Source organism: Strigops habroptila, chromosome 2 (genome assembly GCF_004027225.2).
Source record: "Strigops habroptila isolate Jane chromosome 2, bStrHab1.2.pri, whole genome shotgun sequence".
NCBI classification, from domain to species: Eukaryota; Metazoa; Chordata; class Aves; order Psittaciformes; family Psittacidae; genus Strigops; species Strigops habroptila.
Genome location: NC_044278.2, coordinates 43,888,869 through 43,905,790, shown reverse-complemented (window position 1 = coordinate 43,905,790; position 16,922 = coordinate 43,888,869). Strand labels below are relative to the sequence as shown.

At 35.3% G+C, this 16,922-nt stretch overlaps 1 protein-coding gene across 4 annotated transcripts in view; it reads right to left on the bottom strand.

Annotated features, from left to right (window-relative positions):
- Positions 1–16,922, bottom strand: part of RPS6KA3 (ribosomal protein S6 kinase A3) — a 77,273-nt gene that overhangs the window by 23,014 nt on the left and 37,337 nt on the right. For all 4 annotated transcript variants that reach the window (XM_030476097.1, XM_030476098.1, XM_030476096.1 and 1 more), the window contains 6 exons: positions 13,269–13,349; positions 12,160–12,239; positions 9,575–9,681; positions 7,379–7,416; positions 6,836–6,978; positions 3,340–3,410 (listed from right to left, as the gene is read on the bottom strand). In XM_030476097.1, coding sequence (XP_030331957.1) covers positions 3,340–3,410; positions 6,836–6,978; positions 7,379–7,416; positions 9,575–9,681; positions 12,160–12,239; positions 13,269–13,349 — 520 coding nt within the window. The remainder of the gene's footprint in view (positions 1–3,339; positions 3,411–6,835; positions 6,979–7,378; positions 7,417–9,574; positions 9,682–12,159; positions 12,240–13,268; positions 13,350–16,922) is intronic.

The window sequence follows — 16,922 nt, the reverse complement described above, 5'->3', positions numbered from 1 at the left end:
CACGAAGGAGCACATTTCACAAAATCCTTTACTGGCCATGTGACACGGCAGAAGAAAAGGCGATTGCCAGGTCCTCAGTTCTTAGTTTATACAACTACATGAGTGACAGCAATTTTCTTCTGACATTCCTGATGGATGAAGACAAAATTTTATATGAAGGCATTCCTCTTCAGTAAAGAGGAAAAGATACTTTAATAAGTTAATGTTACTGCTGCAAACTACAATTTCTTCAAATTGCAGAGTTTCTCAGTTTTAGATAAAACACACAAAAATAAACAGAAACTTGTCTTGGTAATGATGTGAGAAATAAAGGGCCCAGAAAAACATGTGTTGTAAGACAAATACACTTTCTGTAGATTTTCAGGAAAGAAAGCTAAGAAAAGCAATATATCGTAAATGACACACAATATGAATTTGTATGCACACCTGTCCATTTTAAACAATTTTATGAAAAATTTAAGGAGAAATATAGTACTTTTACTAGAATACAGAAAATAAAAAGAAAACATTGCCATCCTTACGGGGCTAGACAAAAATGCGAGCGTATCAGAAGACTTTAAAATACCTTCTGTTTTTCAGCTGTTTGTGTTACGAACAGCAAAATAGATTTATATGTATGTAATAATTGTAAGTGTAAAGAACATTAAAACAGGGGTAAAAATTCTTTACTTCATACCACATTTTTAGCAACTCTCTGAAACTAACAGCAATTACAACGACTAGAAGATGAGAAAAGAAAAAAGTTGGAAAGGTAATTAAGAGATACATGCTCAGATAAAATCTGAAATTATAGAATAGTTTAGGTTGGAGAAGACCTTTAAGATCATTGAGTCCAACCATTAACCCAACACTACCAAGTCCATCACTAAACCATGTCCCTGAGTGCCACATCTACACATCTTTTAAATACCTCCACGGATGGCGGCTCAGCCACTTCCCTGGACAGCTTGTTCAGTGCTTGAAAACTCTTTCAGTGAAGAATTTTTTCCTAATGTCCAATCTAAACCTCCCCCAGTGCAGCTTGAGGCCATTTCCTCTTGTCCTATTGCTTGTTAGTTGGGAGAAGAGATCAAACACCCCCCTCACTACAACCTCCTTTCAGGTAGTTGCAAGACGGTGATAAGGTTTCCTTTGAGCTCCTTTTCTCCAGGCTAAACCCCCCCCAGTTCCCTCAGCTGCTCCCCATAAGACTTGTGCTCCAGACCCTTCACCAGTTTTGTTGTCTTTCTTTGGACCTGCTCCAGCATCTCCCTGTCTTTCTTGTCATGAGGGGCCTAAAACTGAACACAGTATTCGAGGTGCGGCCTCACCAGCACCAAGTACGGGGAATGATCGTTTCCCTAGTCCTGCTGGCCACATTAGTTCTAATACCAGCCATGATGCTGTTGGCCTTCTTGGCCACCTGGGCACAAGCTGGCTGATATTCATCCGGCTGCTGACCAGCACGCCAGGTCCTTTTCTGCTGGGCAGCTTTCCAGCCACTCCCAAGCCTGTAGCACTGCATGGGGTTGTTATGACCCAAGTGCAGGACTCAGCACTGAGCCTTGTTGAACCTCGTGTCATTTACCTGAGCCCAACGATCCAGCCTGTCCAGATCCCTCTGCAGAGCCTTCCTATCCTCCAGCAGATCGACACTCCCATCCAACATAGCGTCATCTGCAAACTTACTGAGGGTGCACTCAATCCCCTCATCCAGATCATGGATAAAGATACTAAAGAAACCTGGCCCCAATGCTGAGCCCTGGAGACACCACTTGTGACCAGCCACCAAGTGGATTTAACTCCATTCACCACCACTCTCTGGACTATAAATGACTATGAATGTCAATTAACTGCAGAGATGCAAGAAGGACATTCTACACAGCGGACCAAAAGACTTTTGTATCAGCAGTGGAAACACTGTTAAGGAACAGAGTGGAGTCATGCAGGCAGACGAAAGAAGAGAAAGGTGTGACTCGTGTGACATGCACAGAAAAAAACTCATGACTCCTGAAATAAGTGAGAGTGTAGTGGAACTATCTCAGACTAGCTTCTTGTAAATAGGAGATGGTCATAAGGAGTTTATGCTAGCTGTGAGCAGATAGATCCTTTTAGTTAAAAACATTCTATAATCACAACATGATTTGAATTAGCATGGTGTTGAGGCAGCAGAAGAAACTAAATACATTTGCAAATATGAGGAAGAAAAACAAGTGTAAAGAATAACATAACGTATACGCACTATGAAAGCAAAAGCAAGAAAGAGTTTGTTTTCTAGTGGTTTCCACATTCTAATTACTTAGAAAAAATATGGAAGAATTACATATATTTACTTTTCAAAACAGGCTGTTGATGCAAAAGAAATGCTGGCTTCAATATGTAGGTAGACAAGTGCTAACAGGACTAAGAACAATGACAAACTATGAAGCAGAAAACTAAAAGAGTCTTATGAGCTTCCATGGGGAGGGGGGGGCGGGAAATGGTATTAGTAAAAAATGGATGGAAAAAGAGAAGTGAAACTATGATATGAGGAAACAGTTGTTTGCACAGTGTTAGGCTACAGTCCCAAAAGCAGGACAATTATGTCATAGGTTGTATTAGTTCAGAGAATATGTAGGGGATCAGCAAGGAAAAAAAGCAGGCCTTCATTAGCAAAAGCAGGAACATTAACTGCATGAAGGAAAACAATTTTCACAATATAGCTAATACAAAATCTATACTGGAAATAGCAAAGGGGAAAATTGGAGCTTGGGCGAGTCATAGAGGAGTACATAAGAGAGGATGCACTTTAGCAAATATGGGAAGTATCAGGGAAGCAAGTTGTTGGCAGCACCAGTATTACAAAAAAGTAGGGTGAGGAGCCGGTAAGGTAGAGAAGGATAAGGAGAGAAAATACTTTCTCAAAAAACCAAAAAAAAACCCCAAAAAAACCAAAGCAAAAAAACCAAACCAAAACCCCCAAAACAACAACAAAAAAAACACACCACCAAAAGAAAAAAACGCTCCCAAAAACCACCCACAAACCAAAACCCTAAACCAAAAACCAACAAGTTAAAAATGCACAGGTTGTCAAAAAGGATAAGAAAGTTAAAAAACATTATGTAAATAAGATGGGAAAGATCACATGGTGGGAGAAGCTATTAAAGATTAAAGAGCTGCTATGAAATTCTTTGTACCTGGTATGGGGGAGGAATAGAAAGGCAAATTAGATAGGCAGCAAAGGGAATTAATAGTATGGAATAGGGAGTGAGGATTTACCAGTACCTTTGGAAATGAGGGAAGAGTAGAAATTAGATATTGCAGCCCGGAGGGCATTCCTGTAGAATACCTGATGAGATATATAAATAAGAGTGTACTCACTTGAGAATCATAGTCATGGTTTCTTTTCTGTCTTTCCCTTGGAAAGGTAGAGTACCAGTGAGCATTTCAAACTGTATAGAGTAAAACTTTCATCAATTACATTACCTCGACAAAATCTAATTTTTGTCAAAACTACTTAGCATCTTAAACCTTCCAAAATTCATGCATGTTAACAATCAAGCCTGTGCAAAACAACTTCTCATTGTACAATTTAAATTACTATGAACATTAAGCAGCCTTTGCCATTTTTAAAGCTGCGAAATATTTTCCTATATTGATAACTTGCTTTACATGCTTTTATCTGAACAATTTAGACTACAACGTTCTGTGTTCTGTTCCTTCCCAAAATGTTAATTCTTGGAAGACTTGATCTACATAACTGCATTTTAGTTTTTAAGAGTGGGGGGCAGGGGAAAAAGACTCCCCTTTCAAAAGTTAGTGATGATTTCTCCTCATGCAGAGATACTTTAAAAAGTCAGAAGTTTTAAAATTGGCATGTACATAGCCTTCATTGGAAAGGGGAAGGAGGTTAGTTGATTGACAAAGACATGCATGATGAAAAGTGGTTACTGTATGCATACAGAGGAAATAAAGCCTGAAGGAAGATGTAAGAGCTACACAGTACGTGCATGCACATTCTACAGTGCCTGGTAGTAGGCAACAGACACTGGTAAAATACTGATTTGTTCTGAAAGCGACTGAGTAAAAATAGTTAAATATAAAGGCACTTCCTTTGGGCTGCAGTGTACTGCAGGGTTTCCAGATCTAAATGAGGAAGTGAAAGTAGTCTGGCAGCAGTCACAGCAGCCACCAGTCTGAGGCAGAAATCCCAATTTTTGGTTTAAGAATTACGAAACAATTCAGTTTAATGAATTTTCACAGCATACCTTTAAAGCCATTAAAATAATGATAAAGGAACCACCTGAACAGCTCATGCAAACTTAAATCATCCTGACCACAAGGTATCCTTTATTCCCCTCTTTTCTGGTACCACTCAAACATTCAGCCTTGTAAGCATTAAAAATATCCATGGATAACTTGAATGAACAACTTGTGACTGTAGCATTCTTACATCTACAGTAAGAGCATTAAGTGGCACTAACAGCATTCTTTAAAACTCCTTATTAAAATAAAATTGAAAATTTCTTACTACCTTATGAAGTATCCAGAGAATAACAGATGCCAACTCTTCACTACTGCCAGACACTTTTTAAATTTTTATATATATACACTTATATTTTAAATTTAATATAATCCAACATGAAAAAACCCTGCTTTTAACAATTCTTAAGACAGTTGTCAGGAAGATGAAAGACAGAAGCCAAAACTATAAAAAAATTTCTCTTATGTTTGTTTTTAGTTTAGAATGACTCTCACAAATTTTACTTACAAAAAATTTCTTACTACCTTATGAAGTATCCAGAGAATAACAGATGCCAACTCTTCACTACTGCCAGACACTTTTTAAATTTTTATATATATACACTTATATTTTAAATTTAATATAATCCAACATGAAAAAACCCTGCTTTTAACAATTCTTAAGACAGTTGTCAGGAAGATGAAAGACAGAAGCCAAAACTATAAAAAAATTTCTCTTATGTTTGTTTTTAGTTTAGAATGACTCTCACAAATTTTACTTACAAAAAAAACTTTTCTAAAGGTACATCTGTAGTGCAGTATGTTTCACTTACACTTGCTTGAAATAAAAAGTTTCTTTACCAAGCTCCTATTTGTCACTTATGTTAATAACTCAGCATACGTGTTCTCTGTGTGTGCCCCCCCCCCCAAATACTATATTCCAAAATCAATAGGCCAATAGTACTTTAAGAATAAGCCAACATTGGCTTCTATTCTAAAGCCAACAAAGCTTCTATTCTTCCCTAGTTACCATCTTTTATTTCATCAGGAGAGTACCTCAACAAATACATAATGCTTCTGAAAACTTTTAAATTCATGTTTTCAGATATCTGGCATCCCTTAAAACAGTCATAATTTTAAAGGACAATTTGGAATATAATTCTCAAGGATGGTTTAAACATACATAGTGTCTAGCAGCAGGAGAAGAGAGGCCAAATGATTTGTTGAGATATCTTGCTATTTTCTGTTTCTGTGCTATAACTTCTGTTCAATCTAGATACTGTGTACTTATACCACACCAACAACCACTTGAATTCTCAATCAACACAGATTCTAATTAAGAATGATTTAAGAGTGGATATATACAGATTGTCTATAAAAATTACCATGCAAACAAGAAATGCAAGCAACCAAAATGTGCCAGAGAAAACTGTGTTGTATTCCATATACTAATTTGAGAATTTGCTTTTTAAGGTTGTATTTTTGTATTCAAAGTAGAAGCCAAAGTGTTTAAAATGCTGTACACTTAAACTGTGAAAGCTATACCAGTCACATCTAACATCCTTCAGCAATTTTCAGTTTTAACATCCATACTTTATAAACACAAAGTTATGTTTTACAGCTTTATAAAGTAAAGCTGAAGTTAACTATGTTTGTGTTATCAACAACAAATTTTCTGCAACTACGCTAGTTATCTTTTAATTGTGATCTTTTAATTGTGTTCTTACTGGTAAAATGTGCACTTGGAGGGGGGGTGTGTGTGTGTGTGTTTGCCTGAAGTGAATTTAGTTACCAGGTGCTACTTTTACATAGTCAGTTTTCAGAGCACAACAGCATTCTAGATGATTAAAAGGTGACAGGATGACTTATTTTCAGACACAAGAGTCCTCACGACAAAGTGCATATGTTAGTTGTACTGTTACAGTCATATGTAGCAGAAGCAGTAAGAAACAAACATTTCCTTTACAAATACAATTATTTAACCTTTATGTCAAAAAGGCACACAAAGATTATAAATATTAAAAGCCATTCAGCGTTCCTAAAATATCAAACATGATCTATTTTTTCTTTTCCAAAGCCATATTTGATTGACACATTATTTCCCCCTACCCTGCAACTTCATAGAAGTTAACTCCTTGCAGAAACACTGTAAGCAACTGAGCAATTATATCCCTATATCAGCTCAGAGCCATTTAGATTATTTTGATGTGGGAGAGCAACAGCAGTCATTAATTCATTGAGTTGCAATAACACTGAAGACTAATTAGAAAGTTACCACTCATTTTTTTCCACTTGAGAATAAATTCAGATTTAAAATTTGGATCTAAATTTCTTCCCTGCCTTGGAAGAGATAGTATTTTTCCTGTGTACTTTACTCTCTAACATTCAAGCTACAATAGATGCATAGTATTTCAATTCAACGATAACAAAAAGATGGCATATTGTTGGTGTTGATATGAGACCTAGCCCATGTTCTGGACCCAGACTCTGTGGTATTGTTATTAATTTCATATAATTTAGACTTCTTTTGTAGTTAGAATTCATTGACAGCTCACCTTAGAGTTCAATGTTTGATTTGTTTCACCAAACCTTGCAAAGCACAGTTTTGCTATCATTTGCATTACCAGAAACCTACCATTAAGACACCAAAAGACCACCAGTCTGCACTCTGTGTATGACCTCGTCTATTAACGACTTCTGGTGCCATATATTCCACTGTTCCACAGAAAGAGTAGGCTTTTTTTTCATGATCAATTGACTCCTTACTTAAACCGAAATCTAGAAGGAAAAATAAAAATAGTTCTAAATGTAATTTTTTTTTTTTAAATCACTCATCATTAATACTTATACCATAATGTGAAATGCAATGCTTTTATCATTTGTATATACATCCAAATACACATAACAGAGAATTCTCCTTCCCTCCCCACATCATCATAGGTCCAAACATCAGATATAATTATAAAGCAGATACTTAAATATTTACATATGTCATTTATTTCAAAGTAATTACACTATTTGCTCCACAGAAAGATTACCTACCAGTTAAAATAACTTACTTTACCATATTGGTTTACTGGAAAAAAACAAACAAATACCCCCCCCCCCCCAAAATAATAAAAAAAAAATTTTATGGTGAACAGAAAAGATCCAGGTGTTGCAATTTCCCTTTATTCACCTGTCAATTTGATATGTCCTTCCTCATCAAGCAGGATGCTAAAAAACAATAAAAAGAATAAAATAAACTAATTAGAATATCTTCTGTCTGTTGTTTCAGACAATGTACTGACAACATTTAGGAAGAAACAGAACAGCATACTATTATTTCAAAGGGTGATGACCACTTCAAATAACATAAAGTAATAAATATTCTCATGCTGTACCAAAGGACAGGACCTACAGGCCCTACACTCAGAACAGGTCTTGGCTTCCGCCTGTTTATTTCAATCACAAAAAAGGCCACACTTTTCCAAGATGCCAACTATCCTTAACCACCACTGAATATCACTGCAATTCAAAGCATGCGAAGTATTCAAGAACTGGACTCTATAACACCACCTACACAGCGGACTTAGTTCCTCCAGCTTCTCCTGTAGGAAGCTGCGTTTCACCCTGAGAATGAGACATGACCCAGGCACACACTGCTTGTCCATTTCTTCTGCCCTTCTCTTTTCCTCCTTGCAGTTGCCATGGTGGGAAACGGCACCACAGTATAGATACAGCCTACAGTGAAAGTTACTACTGTCTCATCCATAACTTGTAAGTAATTTCAACCTTTGATAGGTTTTTTTAAACCAAATACATCCAAGGCTTAAAACCAAATAATTAAAACAAAAAAAACCAAACCAAACCAAAAAAACCCAACAAAAAAGCCCCACAAAACCAAAAAACCCCAACCCAGAAACAAACACAAAAGCCCCTATTATTTCAGGCTGTAGCTATTTAGTCTTCTGACAATTACTATTTCATTCTTTTCCTCTTGGAAGTAAATGTTAGCAAAATAACTAACGTTCTCTTGCTTTGCAATTTAATGATCTTTTTCCACTTGGTAAGCTTATTTTTCCTCACTTCAGAATTACTTAACAGAATACTCCCAAAGCTTAAACACCATTCTGTGTTCATTTGTAAGAGCCAACTCATGCCAAAAGCCCCCAGCTTTCTGATTTGAGTATGAATATTTCCCTTCTTTTTAGTCAGGGCTAAACATTTTAAAATTTGTGTCTTTTTTCCATGAGATGCACAAAAGAACAAGCTATCCTAATGGTAGTTCCACAGAACAACCAAGTATCACAGGTTCTGTGATTCCTGTTACTCATATTTGCTCTTTTCCACCAATATTTTACATGAGACAGTTATCTCACAGACTTTTCAGGTTCTCTGTATAGCTGTAGCAGAGAATAATGATCACCAAAGACAACAGGACTTCAGAGTTACAGATTTCCTGGCAATGAGGCAGAGTATATTAACTGTGTGATTAAGCACAACAGAGACGCACGCATTATATTGTCACTTAGATTCCCCTCCAGGCAGAGGGTAACACTACAGCATACATTTATATCTGAAAGGCTCAAATGTTCCAGATGATAGCACTGACATTTTCTACTTTAAATCTTCTAAAACTATATTAGAAAAAAAAAAATAAATTACTGGAGGAAAGACATAAACAGGAGACAGAAATCAGTCATTTGAATGAAGCATAGATGACTAATATATTGAGACACAACACCATACCAGAACTGTAGCTTCAAGCTTATTTTAAGTTTTCAGTGTAATTACGTGATCGTCAATACACTAAAAGCCTGTGACTTACTATTTTCATATTTTATTTTAAAATTTAACCTCCATTCTGCTATTACTGCAGTGCATGTTAAAAATCAGTGTTGGAAAAAAAAACAAACCACCCAACGTTTGTTGTTAGGCTTTCAAATGCCAAAGAGAACAAAAAGAACATTCAACTCTAACTTTGTATCATGCATTTGTTCTAAGTTTATTTCTAGTCCAGAAATTCTACAATAATGACAAAACCAAAAGCCCAAGATCACCTCTTCCCCATTGTATGCTTTAAATCACCTGGAAAATGAAAGGTAGGAATATTTCAGTATACTCATTACTTAAAGTAGCATGGATGTACCTGGCATATCACTCAAACTAAATGCTCATGTTCTAGAAGAAATGAAATAATAGAATGGTTTGGGTGGGAAAGGACAAACTTCAACCTTTTTAATTAAAATAGTCCACTAGCTTCCCCCACCTCCCCCCCTGTTCAGTTTACATAATAAATTACTGAATTTTAAAAGCTGCAAAGAGAATCGTGTAGGTAGAAGTGCAATACAAATCAAATTAATACGCTGCAGTTGCTGCAGAGCAGTCTTACTTTTCTGGTTTTAGGTCCCGGTATATTATTCCAAGACTATGTAGATGGTCTAAAGCAAGTGCTAATTCTGCCAGGTAAAATTTAACATCATCTTCTGTGAACATCACCTGAAAAAGTAAAACAATGTATTTTACATGTAAAATCTGTAAAGCTTACACTAGCATCAACCAAGCAATGGTAACAGTGGTTTTGTAGAATGGTTCTTCATAATACTTTAACTAATTTCTATACAAACCCCATGAAATTCCAGTATCTTGGTTAGACAAAACTAGGACTTTATAATCAATACTATTTCACAGTACATTCCTGAAAATGAACTTCTGAAGCCAATTTTTTTTTTTTTTTTTTTGCAAAACTGAGGTTATTTGCTTCTGATTGTTCAAGAGAACAGATAGACACATTGTAGTGGGGCTGAAATATTTTGGGAAGTGTTTAAAGAAAGTGACTCTCTCTTTACTGGACGTGACCATTTCAATTCCAGACAACAAATGGACCAAAGAAGTTCAAATGCCTTAATTTCATCTACAAAGTCAGAGGCACGAGAGGAGCATATTCATCTTGGTCTTGAGGAGTCTGTCTCTAAGTACTATGAAAAATAAGTTACAGTGATGGTAAATCCCCTAACATGCAGCCTGAGAGGTAACTACAGGAAAGGTAGATAAAAGAGTAAAATAAAGAAATAACCTATGTAAGAGCACAGTTAAGATCTCAAGTAGCAATGCCATTTTTCTATTGGGAAGACAAACTAATCCCTGTTTACGTTCAATGAAAACGTTGTGCCAATTATATCAACAATTGTTGTTATGCACTGACAGAAAACATTACAATTAAACGTTTCTGAGAATTTAGAAAAAGAGGGAAAAAAAAAAAAATCCTTCAAGATTTGATTCTACTGCAGTTACTCCTCAGCTTCCCCCCCCCTTTTTTTACTTGGAATTTAAGATTAATATTTTTAGATACAGCATATGGACCTGGAAAAAAAGAATGGCAATGGAGAGCACAGATGAACATTACATTAAGCAAGAATTAAGACAGTAGAACATATTTTCCCTTAGTAGTTTAAAGGCAGAAAGCGGTATCAAAGCTTGTATAAAAGGTTGTTGCTGATGTTACTTTTTCACAATAGCCAATATTTAGTACAGGCACATTCAAGCAGCAAAATCTCTACAAGAAACATTTAAAAGCTCAAATAATGAAAGATCCCATGAGGATGATAATACACCCACACATAGTGTGGGTGTTCTTTATAAACACTGCATGGAATTCATCTCTCCTAACCTTAAACATCTGCAGTGTATACAACTAGCTCTGAATTAACCACTTTTCCATTTGTAGTCAATAGGGAAAAGGCAGGAACTTTTGGCTGCAGTTCATTTAATCTATTTTAAAAATCACATGAATTGATATGAGGATGACATTAATTGCATCCAACTCGCATTTCACTCCATCAGTTATGAACAATTCGCTTAGTTTAAGGTACCTATAATGAATATTTCTTATCTAGCCATATAAAAATCTACCAAATTTGAGTGGCTGAAGATGAAAAAAGTCATAAGCAGGATAGTGATATACATTCATTCTTGGGAATCGAGAAAGAACTATGGATTTTAAGGGGGGAGGGGAAATAAAAAAAGTATCTCAGTTTTAGAGTACTAATAAATTTCTACGTTATCCATGGCAAAACAAACTAAAAGAAGCAGCTTGAAACAGATGGCTTCGCTGAGTTAAATGTAATAATTTATGTGGTCAGCACAAATATGACGATATACCTATACACAAAATGCACTGCATTCTACTCTCATCTTAATAACCATATAGCTTTGTAGTGGTGACCCAACTGTCCCAGATACTCTGTAGCAAGGGAAAACGGAAGGCAGCTACAACTACAAGTTCTGGCTTCCAGATAGATATATTTATATCTCTATCCTACCACATATTTGCTGGAAGTTTTTGCGCATGAGTGATGGAAAAAAAAAAATAAAATAAAATCTGATCTATGAAATGTCAGCATTTATTTTAGAAGTTATAATAAAATTAATCTATTCAAACTTTTTGAAGTCGTTATTTGACATTTATAGAGATATCATCAGCATGATGGAGGCACAGTGCTCGTGTTCTGAAAATTACTAAAGTAAGTGGAATAAAATTCTTGCTTTTTTAATATTTATAAATAATGTAATTTCATGTTCATATACAAATCACGGAAAAATATCTATCTGACACTAGATTCTGGATATTAAAGCCAGTCATAAATCAGTTAATTTGAATACAAGTATTTTGTATAAATCCATGCTCGTTATGAGACTCATCTTAAGACATGGTGACAATAGGAGAAGAAACTCTTGCAAGGTGTAAAAAGCAGCACAGAAAGACTGCTTGTCTAAGCCTTTTTTCAGAAACAATGTAAATTACCAATAGCATTTTCATGGAGTGACTACTTTGTGCAAAGAAACCCTAGCTGGTTAAAAGAAGATACTAAAAATTTTATTCAATGCAAACTGAGTTTTAAAAGTAAACTCTCTTAATATAGGCAATTTACAGTAAAATTTTATCCATAGACGATTTTCAAATTAAAAAAAGTTTACCTCTTTGGATAAACGTGTAAACAAGTCTCCTCCCCTGAGAAAATCCAAAATAAGATATAGCTTCCCTTCTGTTTGAAAAGCTGAAAAGATGAATTAAAAAAAATTAAACATATTCTAGTTTTACCCATGAGCAGAAGAATAATTGTATTTATGTTATAACAAATAATTCACCCTTATTTTCATTGTTAAAATGAATTATTCTTCTCTTTCCTCTGTGGAAAAATTTGTTTAAATGAATTAAATAACTGTTCCTCTACCATAGACCAAATAACTCCCATGCCAAGTGAAAGCAAAGCAAGTCACCAATGGAATTTGTAAAAAAATAAGCTATACTTAAGTTAGTCAGCATTTCATTCCAGATTTTGGAACTAAAAATCCTAGATTTAAAAGGGCAAAATAGTAACCGATGCACATACTCTAAAACCTCTAGAAACTCAGCTTAACAGGGAGATCTAGTCTAGTGTGCAAAAGAGTGGCAAGTAAAATAATAAAAGTCACATTATTTAAGCCACATCAGAGTGACAGAGATCTGAGGTTTGAACTGTAGGAAAAACTGGATCCTAAAAGAAAAATATAAACTGACCCCCCCCCAACGAAAACCCATCAGAAACTGTTCTGTCGCTTTTTTCAGTTTACTTTCTGCATGACTTGTTAAGAGTACTGATCCCCTCCCCACCAACCCACATCACCCTCCCCCCCGAAAAAAATTTATGGCTGCCCATACTATTAAAAGGCATATTCCCACCAATTTTGATGCAACTGAAAATAATGCCATTGTGTGTTTCCTATAGAGTAAATAAAGCAAGGATAAGAAATAACTAAAATAGTGACACATACAAAAGATAAGATGTTTTGGAAAAGAATGGGTAGGCATAAACAGATAACTGCTTTTTAATAACACTAAGGACTACAGACACTCAGACCTATGAATATTTAACACTGTGCATGAAGTCAGCCATGGACTTATTTTATATGAGAATTACTACACAGGAAGTCTTTACACAGCACACTAATTTCGTACAATTCTCTGAATCACAAAGCAAGTATCAGGTACTATCTTGACAAGCACTCATTTTTACAATATAAAAATAATTTTTTCTGCAACTCACCATAGTGTAACTTGACAATAAAAGGATGGTTAACTTCTACTAGGATATCACGTTCCATTTTTGTCCTAACCCGATCTCGAACTACAACAGAATAGGAGCAAGATTTTGAAAGAAAAAATTTACATTACGAATCAGTATTTTTCCTGGTGTACTTCACATTGTATCCCCTAGTATTACAACTGTCTACAGGTCACTATACTTTACGCAGAAAAGATTTAAGAGATAACGTATTTCACAGTGCAGAGTTTTCTGGTAAATCTCTTCATGCATTTCAATTTGCTTCAGTTTCTGTTATTGGGAAAATATGACACTGGGTAAATAGACTTAACAAAAGCACGTGAGAAAACATAACCATCCTTCAGTCTGCCCTACATTTAGTTAACCTTTTAAACAGTAGAGCAAAACTGCCACAGCTATGTACAGAAAATTTAGCTATTTTCTCAACTGTTGAAAAGTGGAGAGAAAAAAAAGTTACAGCAAAACAATCTAACAACATAAATACAATTATACTATCATAAAGATATTGGTTTATATTGGTTTAACTTATTCAATTGTTTTAGCTCATTCAAATAACTTGTACTGTTAAGATCTTAAGTATCTTCACAATTTGGAAAGGATTTTTTTTAATTTCCTTTCTTTATTATGAACTTACAATAAAAAGAGTATCCATTGAAGGTGGTGTGTATTTCAGACAATCTTTTTTAAAAAGATGTACTGAGAGCAGACTAGTGCATGGAGAAGTATATCAGACATCAGAAGCAGTTACTGCTCAAGCGGCCTGTGCTGCCCCACCATGATGGCTCAGAATGGGACATATATTTGCTCCTATGCCACTACAGATTAAACTAAATGAGTATCATGTGCATATGGGGCTGGCAATCCATGAACACAGGCAGGATGATCAGCTGAGCATGGCACCTGCTTCAGCTGTCCAGGCAACTCCCCTGCCACTTGTCAGTGCCTGGTTCCCATCTGAGGTTCCAAATCAGCCAGAACACAGACAAAATTCAGAACGCTCACAAATGAGAGCTAGTAAAGTTTGCTACAGTGGTTTAAGATATTGCATTTCTCTTTCTTTCCCTTAATCTACATTTTGTTACTGCCCCTTTCCCAAATGTTACAACTTCTTGAAGGAAGCACCCCAGAGAAATGAAATACAGTCAAAAGTTTAAGTTGCTGGCATTCCTTGTACAGTTAACAAGCCAGAGTTCTCAGATGGCAAAACATAACAAGGGAGCAAAATAAAAAAGTCAAGAACCAATAGGGTTTTTCAGAAGCTTAGTTATCTTTTCCCAGAAACAGGCACTTACAATACTATAGGTACTTGTGAAAAATTATATAGATACATTTTCATGAATGAATAAAACTATCAAATTTCCAGCTCCCTGGAGAAGAATGCTTCCCTAAAAATGGAAGCACAGAAATAAGCGCTCACCAAACACAGAGCAAGCATCACATTTGGATTTTGACCTTTACATCTAAAGTCATGACAATGTCACAAGATAGTTGTGCAACTCCACTGTTCCAAGGATTCATCTCAATTACAAAATTGAAATTCAGAATATTCTTTCTTTAGGCAGATTCAGTTGAGAAAAAACATTCAAAATACTTTTAAGTATAGCTATGCAACAGTTACATGGGTAACAAACCTGATTTCTGAAAAGACAGAGAAACTCTGGATTTACAAAATCTCAACCAAAAAAAAAGTATAAGGAACTCAACTAATTTCAGACATCAGTATTAGCCATTATCTGACATAAGATCTGACTTTTGTTGACTATAGTTTCCATATGTGTACAGCTGGAATTACTGATTTTTCTTTTAGATTTGATGCCAGACTCTCTAGCAGTGATTTGGCCCTGTTTCTCTCTCTCCCCATCATAAAGGGGCACTGAAAGACGACACCTTCAATCAGAGTGTATTAATAAACTAGTCTCTGAACTAAAAGTTGTATGTTGTATGTGTATATACTTGGATTTGCTCTAAAGATTGAAAGGTTGGACTGTGTACTTACACCACAGTGTTCTGGCTAATATAGTTGCATTCCTATGAAAATATTCTCTCTAAATTTGATTCGTGAATCATCCACACCGCCTTCAATTAAGAAGCAGTCTTAAAGGGCATTTTAATCTTTAATTTTAGAACACAATAACTTCATGAAATAGATTTGGAAGAGCTAAAGAACCTTAGTCAAATCAAATTATACAGTGTATTATTTAAAACTAGAACATTAGATCTCAAAATATGTTGTAATTATGGAAAAATAATTCATTTAAATTAATTTCACATTAAGATTTCAACAGCAACCTTTATTTGCTTGCAACTTCACTCTTCCTAAAACATGAATTGCAACCAGAAGATACTCAAAAGCATCTGAAAATTCAGATACAAAGGGTTGAAAAGTGTGGCATCTCCCCGCTAGCATCACCTTTCCACTCCAGCCTTTTGCATCCTTGTATTCCAAGTGCTTCAAAGAGCCTAATTTTCCAACCAAAAGTCAAGCTTTCAATTTCAATATTCATCAGTCTCTGCCATCTGTAGGCAAAACTAGATCCACAGCTTGGACTGTAATTTTTACACGTAACATTAAAACACAATCAAAAGGTGATGTACAGAAGCCCTCAAACGTCTTGAAACAGCAACTGCTGTGTGACCTTTGACTCTAGTCTCAAGCTATTAACAGGCTGGAGAATGAAAAGCTGCTGAGGATATCAAAGTACCTTAAATGAGTGGAAATCAATTTCAGAAAAATAGGAAGTAAATAATGAGAATAACACGTGCCACAAAACACAGAGGAATCAAGATATAGGAAACTGTTCAAAAACACACCCTCTGTAATAGCTTTAAGTGAAAACCATATGTAATGAAATTTGTGAGACACATATTCAGCACTAGATCTCAAGCAGAAAAATTTCGGGTTCAACATTTTAGCAGAAGTTCACAATTCAACGTGAGTTTTTGTTCCCTCCATCATTCCATGAATGCTTTCAGATGAAAGCATATATTAAAACTGCAAATCAATATAATAATCAACAACACAGATGAAGTACTATAAATTGCTGGAACTATCCCCAAATTATTATTGCAATTTCAGTGCAGTCAAGAGTTGAAGAACTACAAATAGACAGAAGTATTAAAAAATGGCATAAAGCAACAAATACACATCCTGGTTAAGGGATTAGTGTGAAAGATCACTTTAAACTAATCTACAGTGAAAAAGACATTGTTTGTTTGGTGGTTTTTTGTTTGTTTGTTTTGGTTTGGGTTTTTTTTTCCTTCCCTTATAGAATTCTCCAGGACAGGATTCAGATTGTTCAGGTTTAAACTTATTTTGTTACTCACACTGTTCAAGACTAAAATCTCACAAGAAACAAAACAATTTACAACTCATTTTTGATCAAGTAACATAGACAATTAACTTTAGATTTTATCAAATACAGTCTATACCCAGAAATAGCACCAAAAGTTTTGGGAAAATGTACTGTATATTCCTGTTTTACAGAAACACTTAAACTCCCGCGCTTAGAACTTTTAGAATAAAACAGATGATATAATGCACTTTTAAATATCATGACCTAAATATAAACTGAGCAAAAGGCATTAACTGTATCCTTGGTGATACACAGCAAACGAAAAAAGGAAGGATATTAAGTT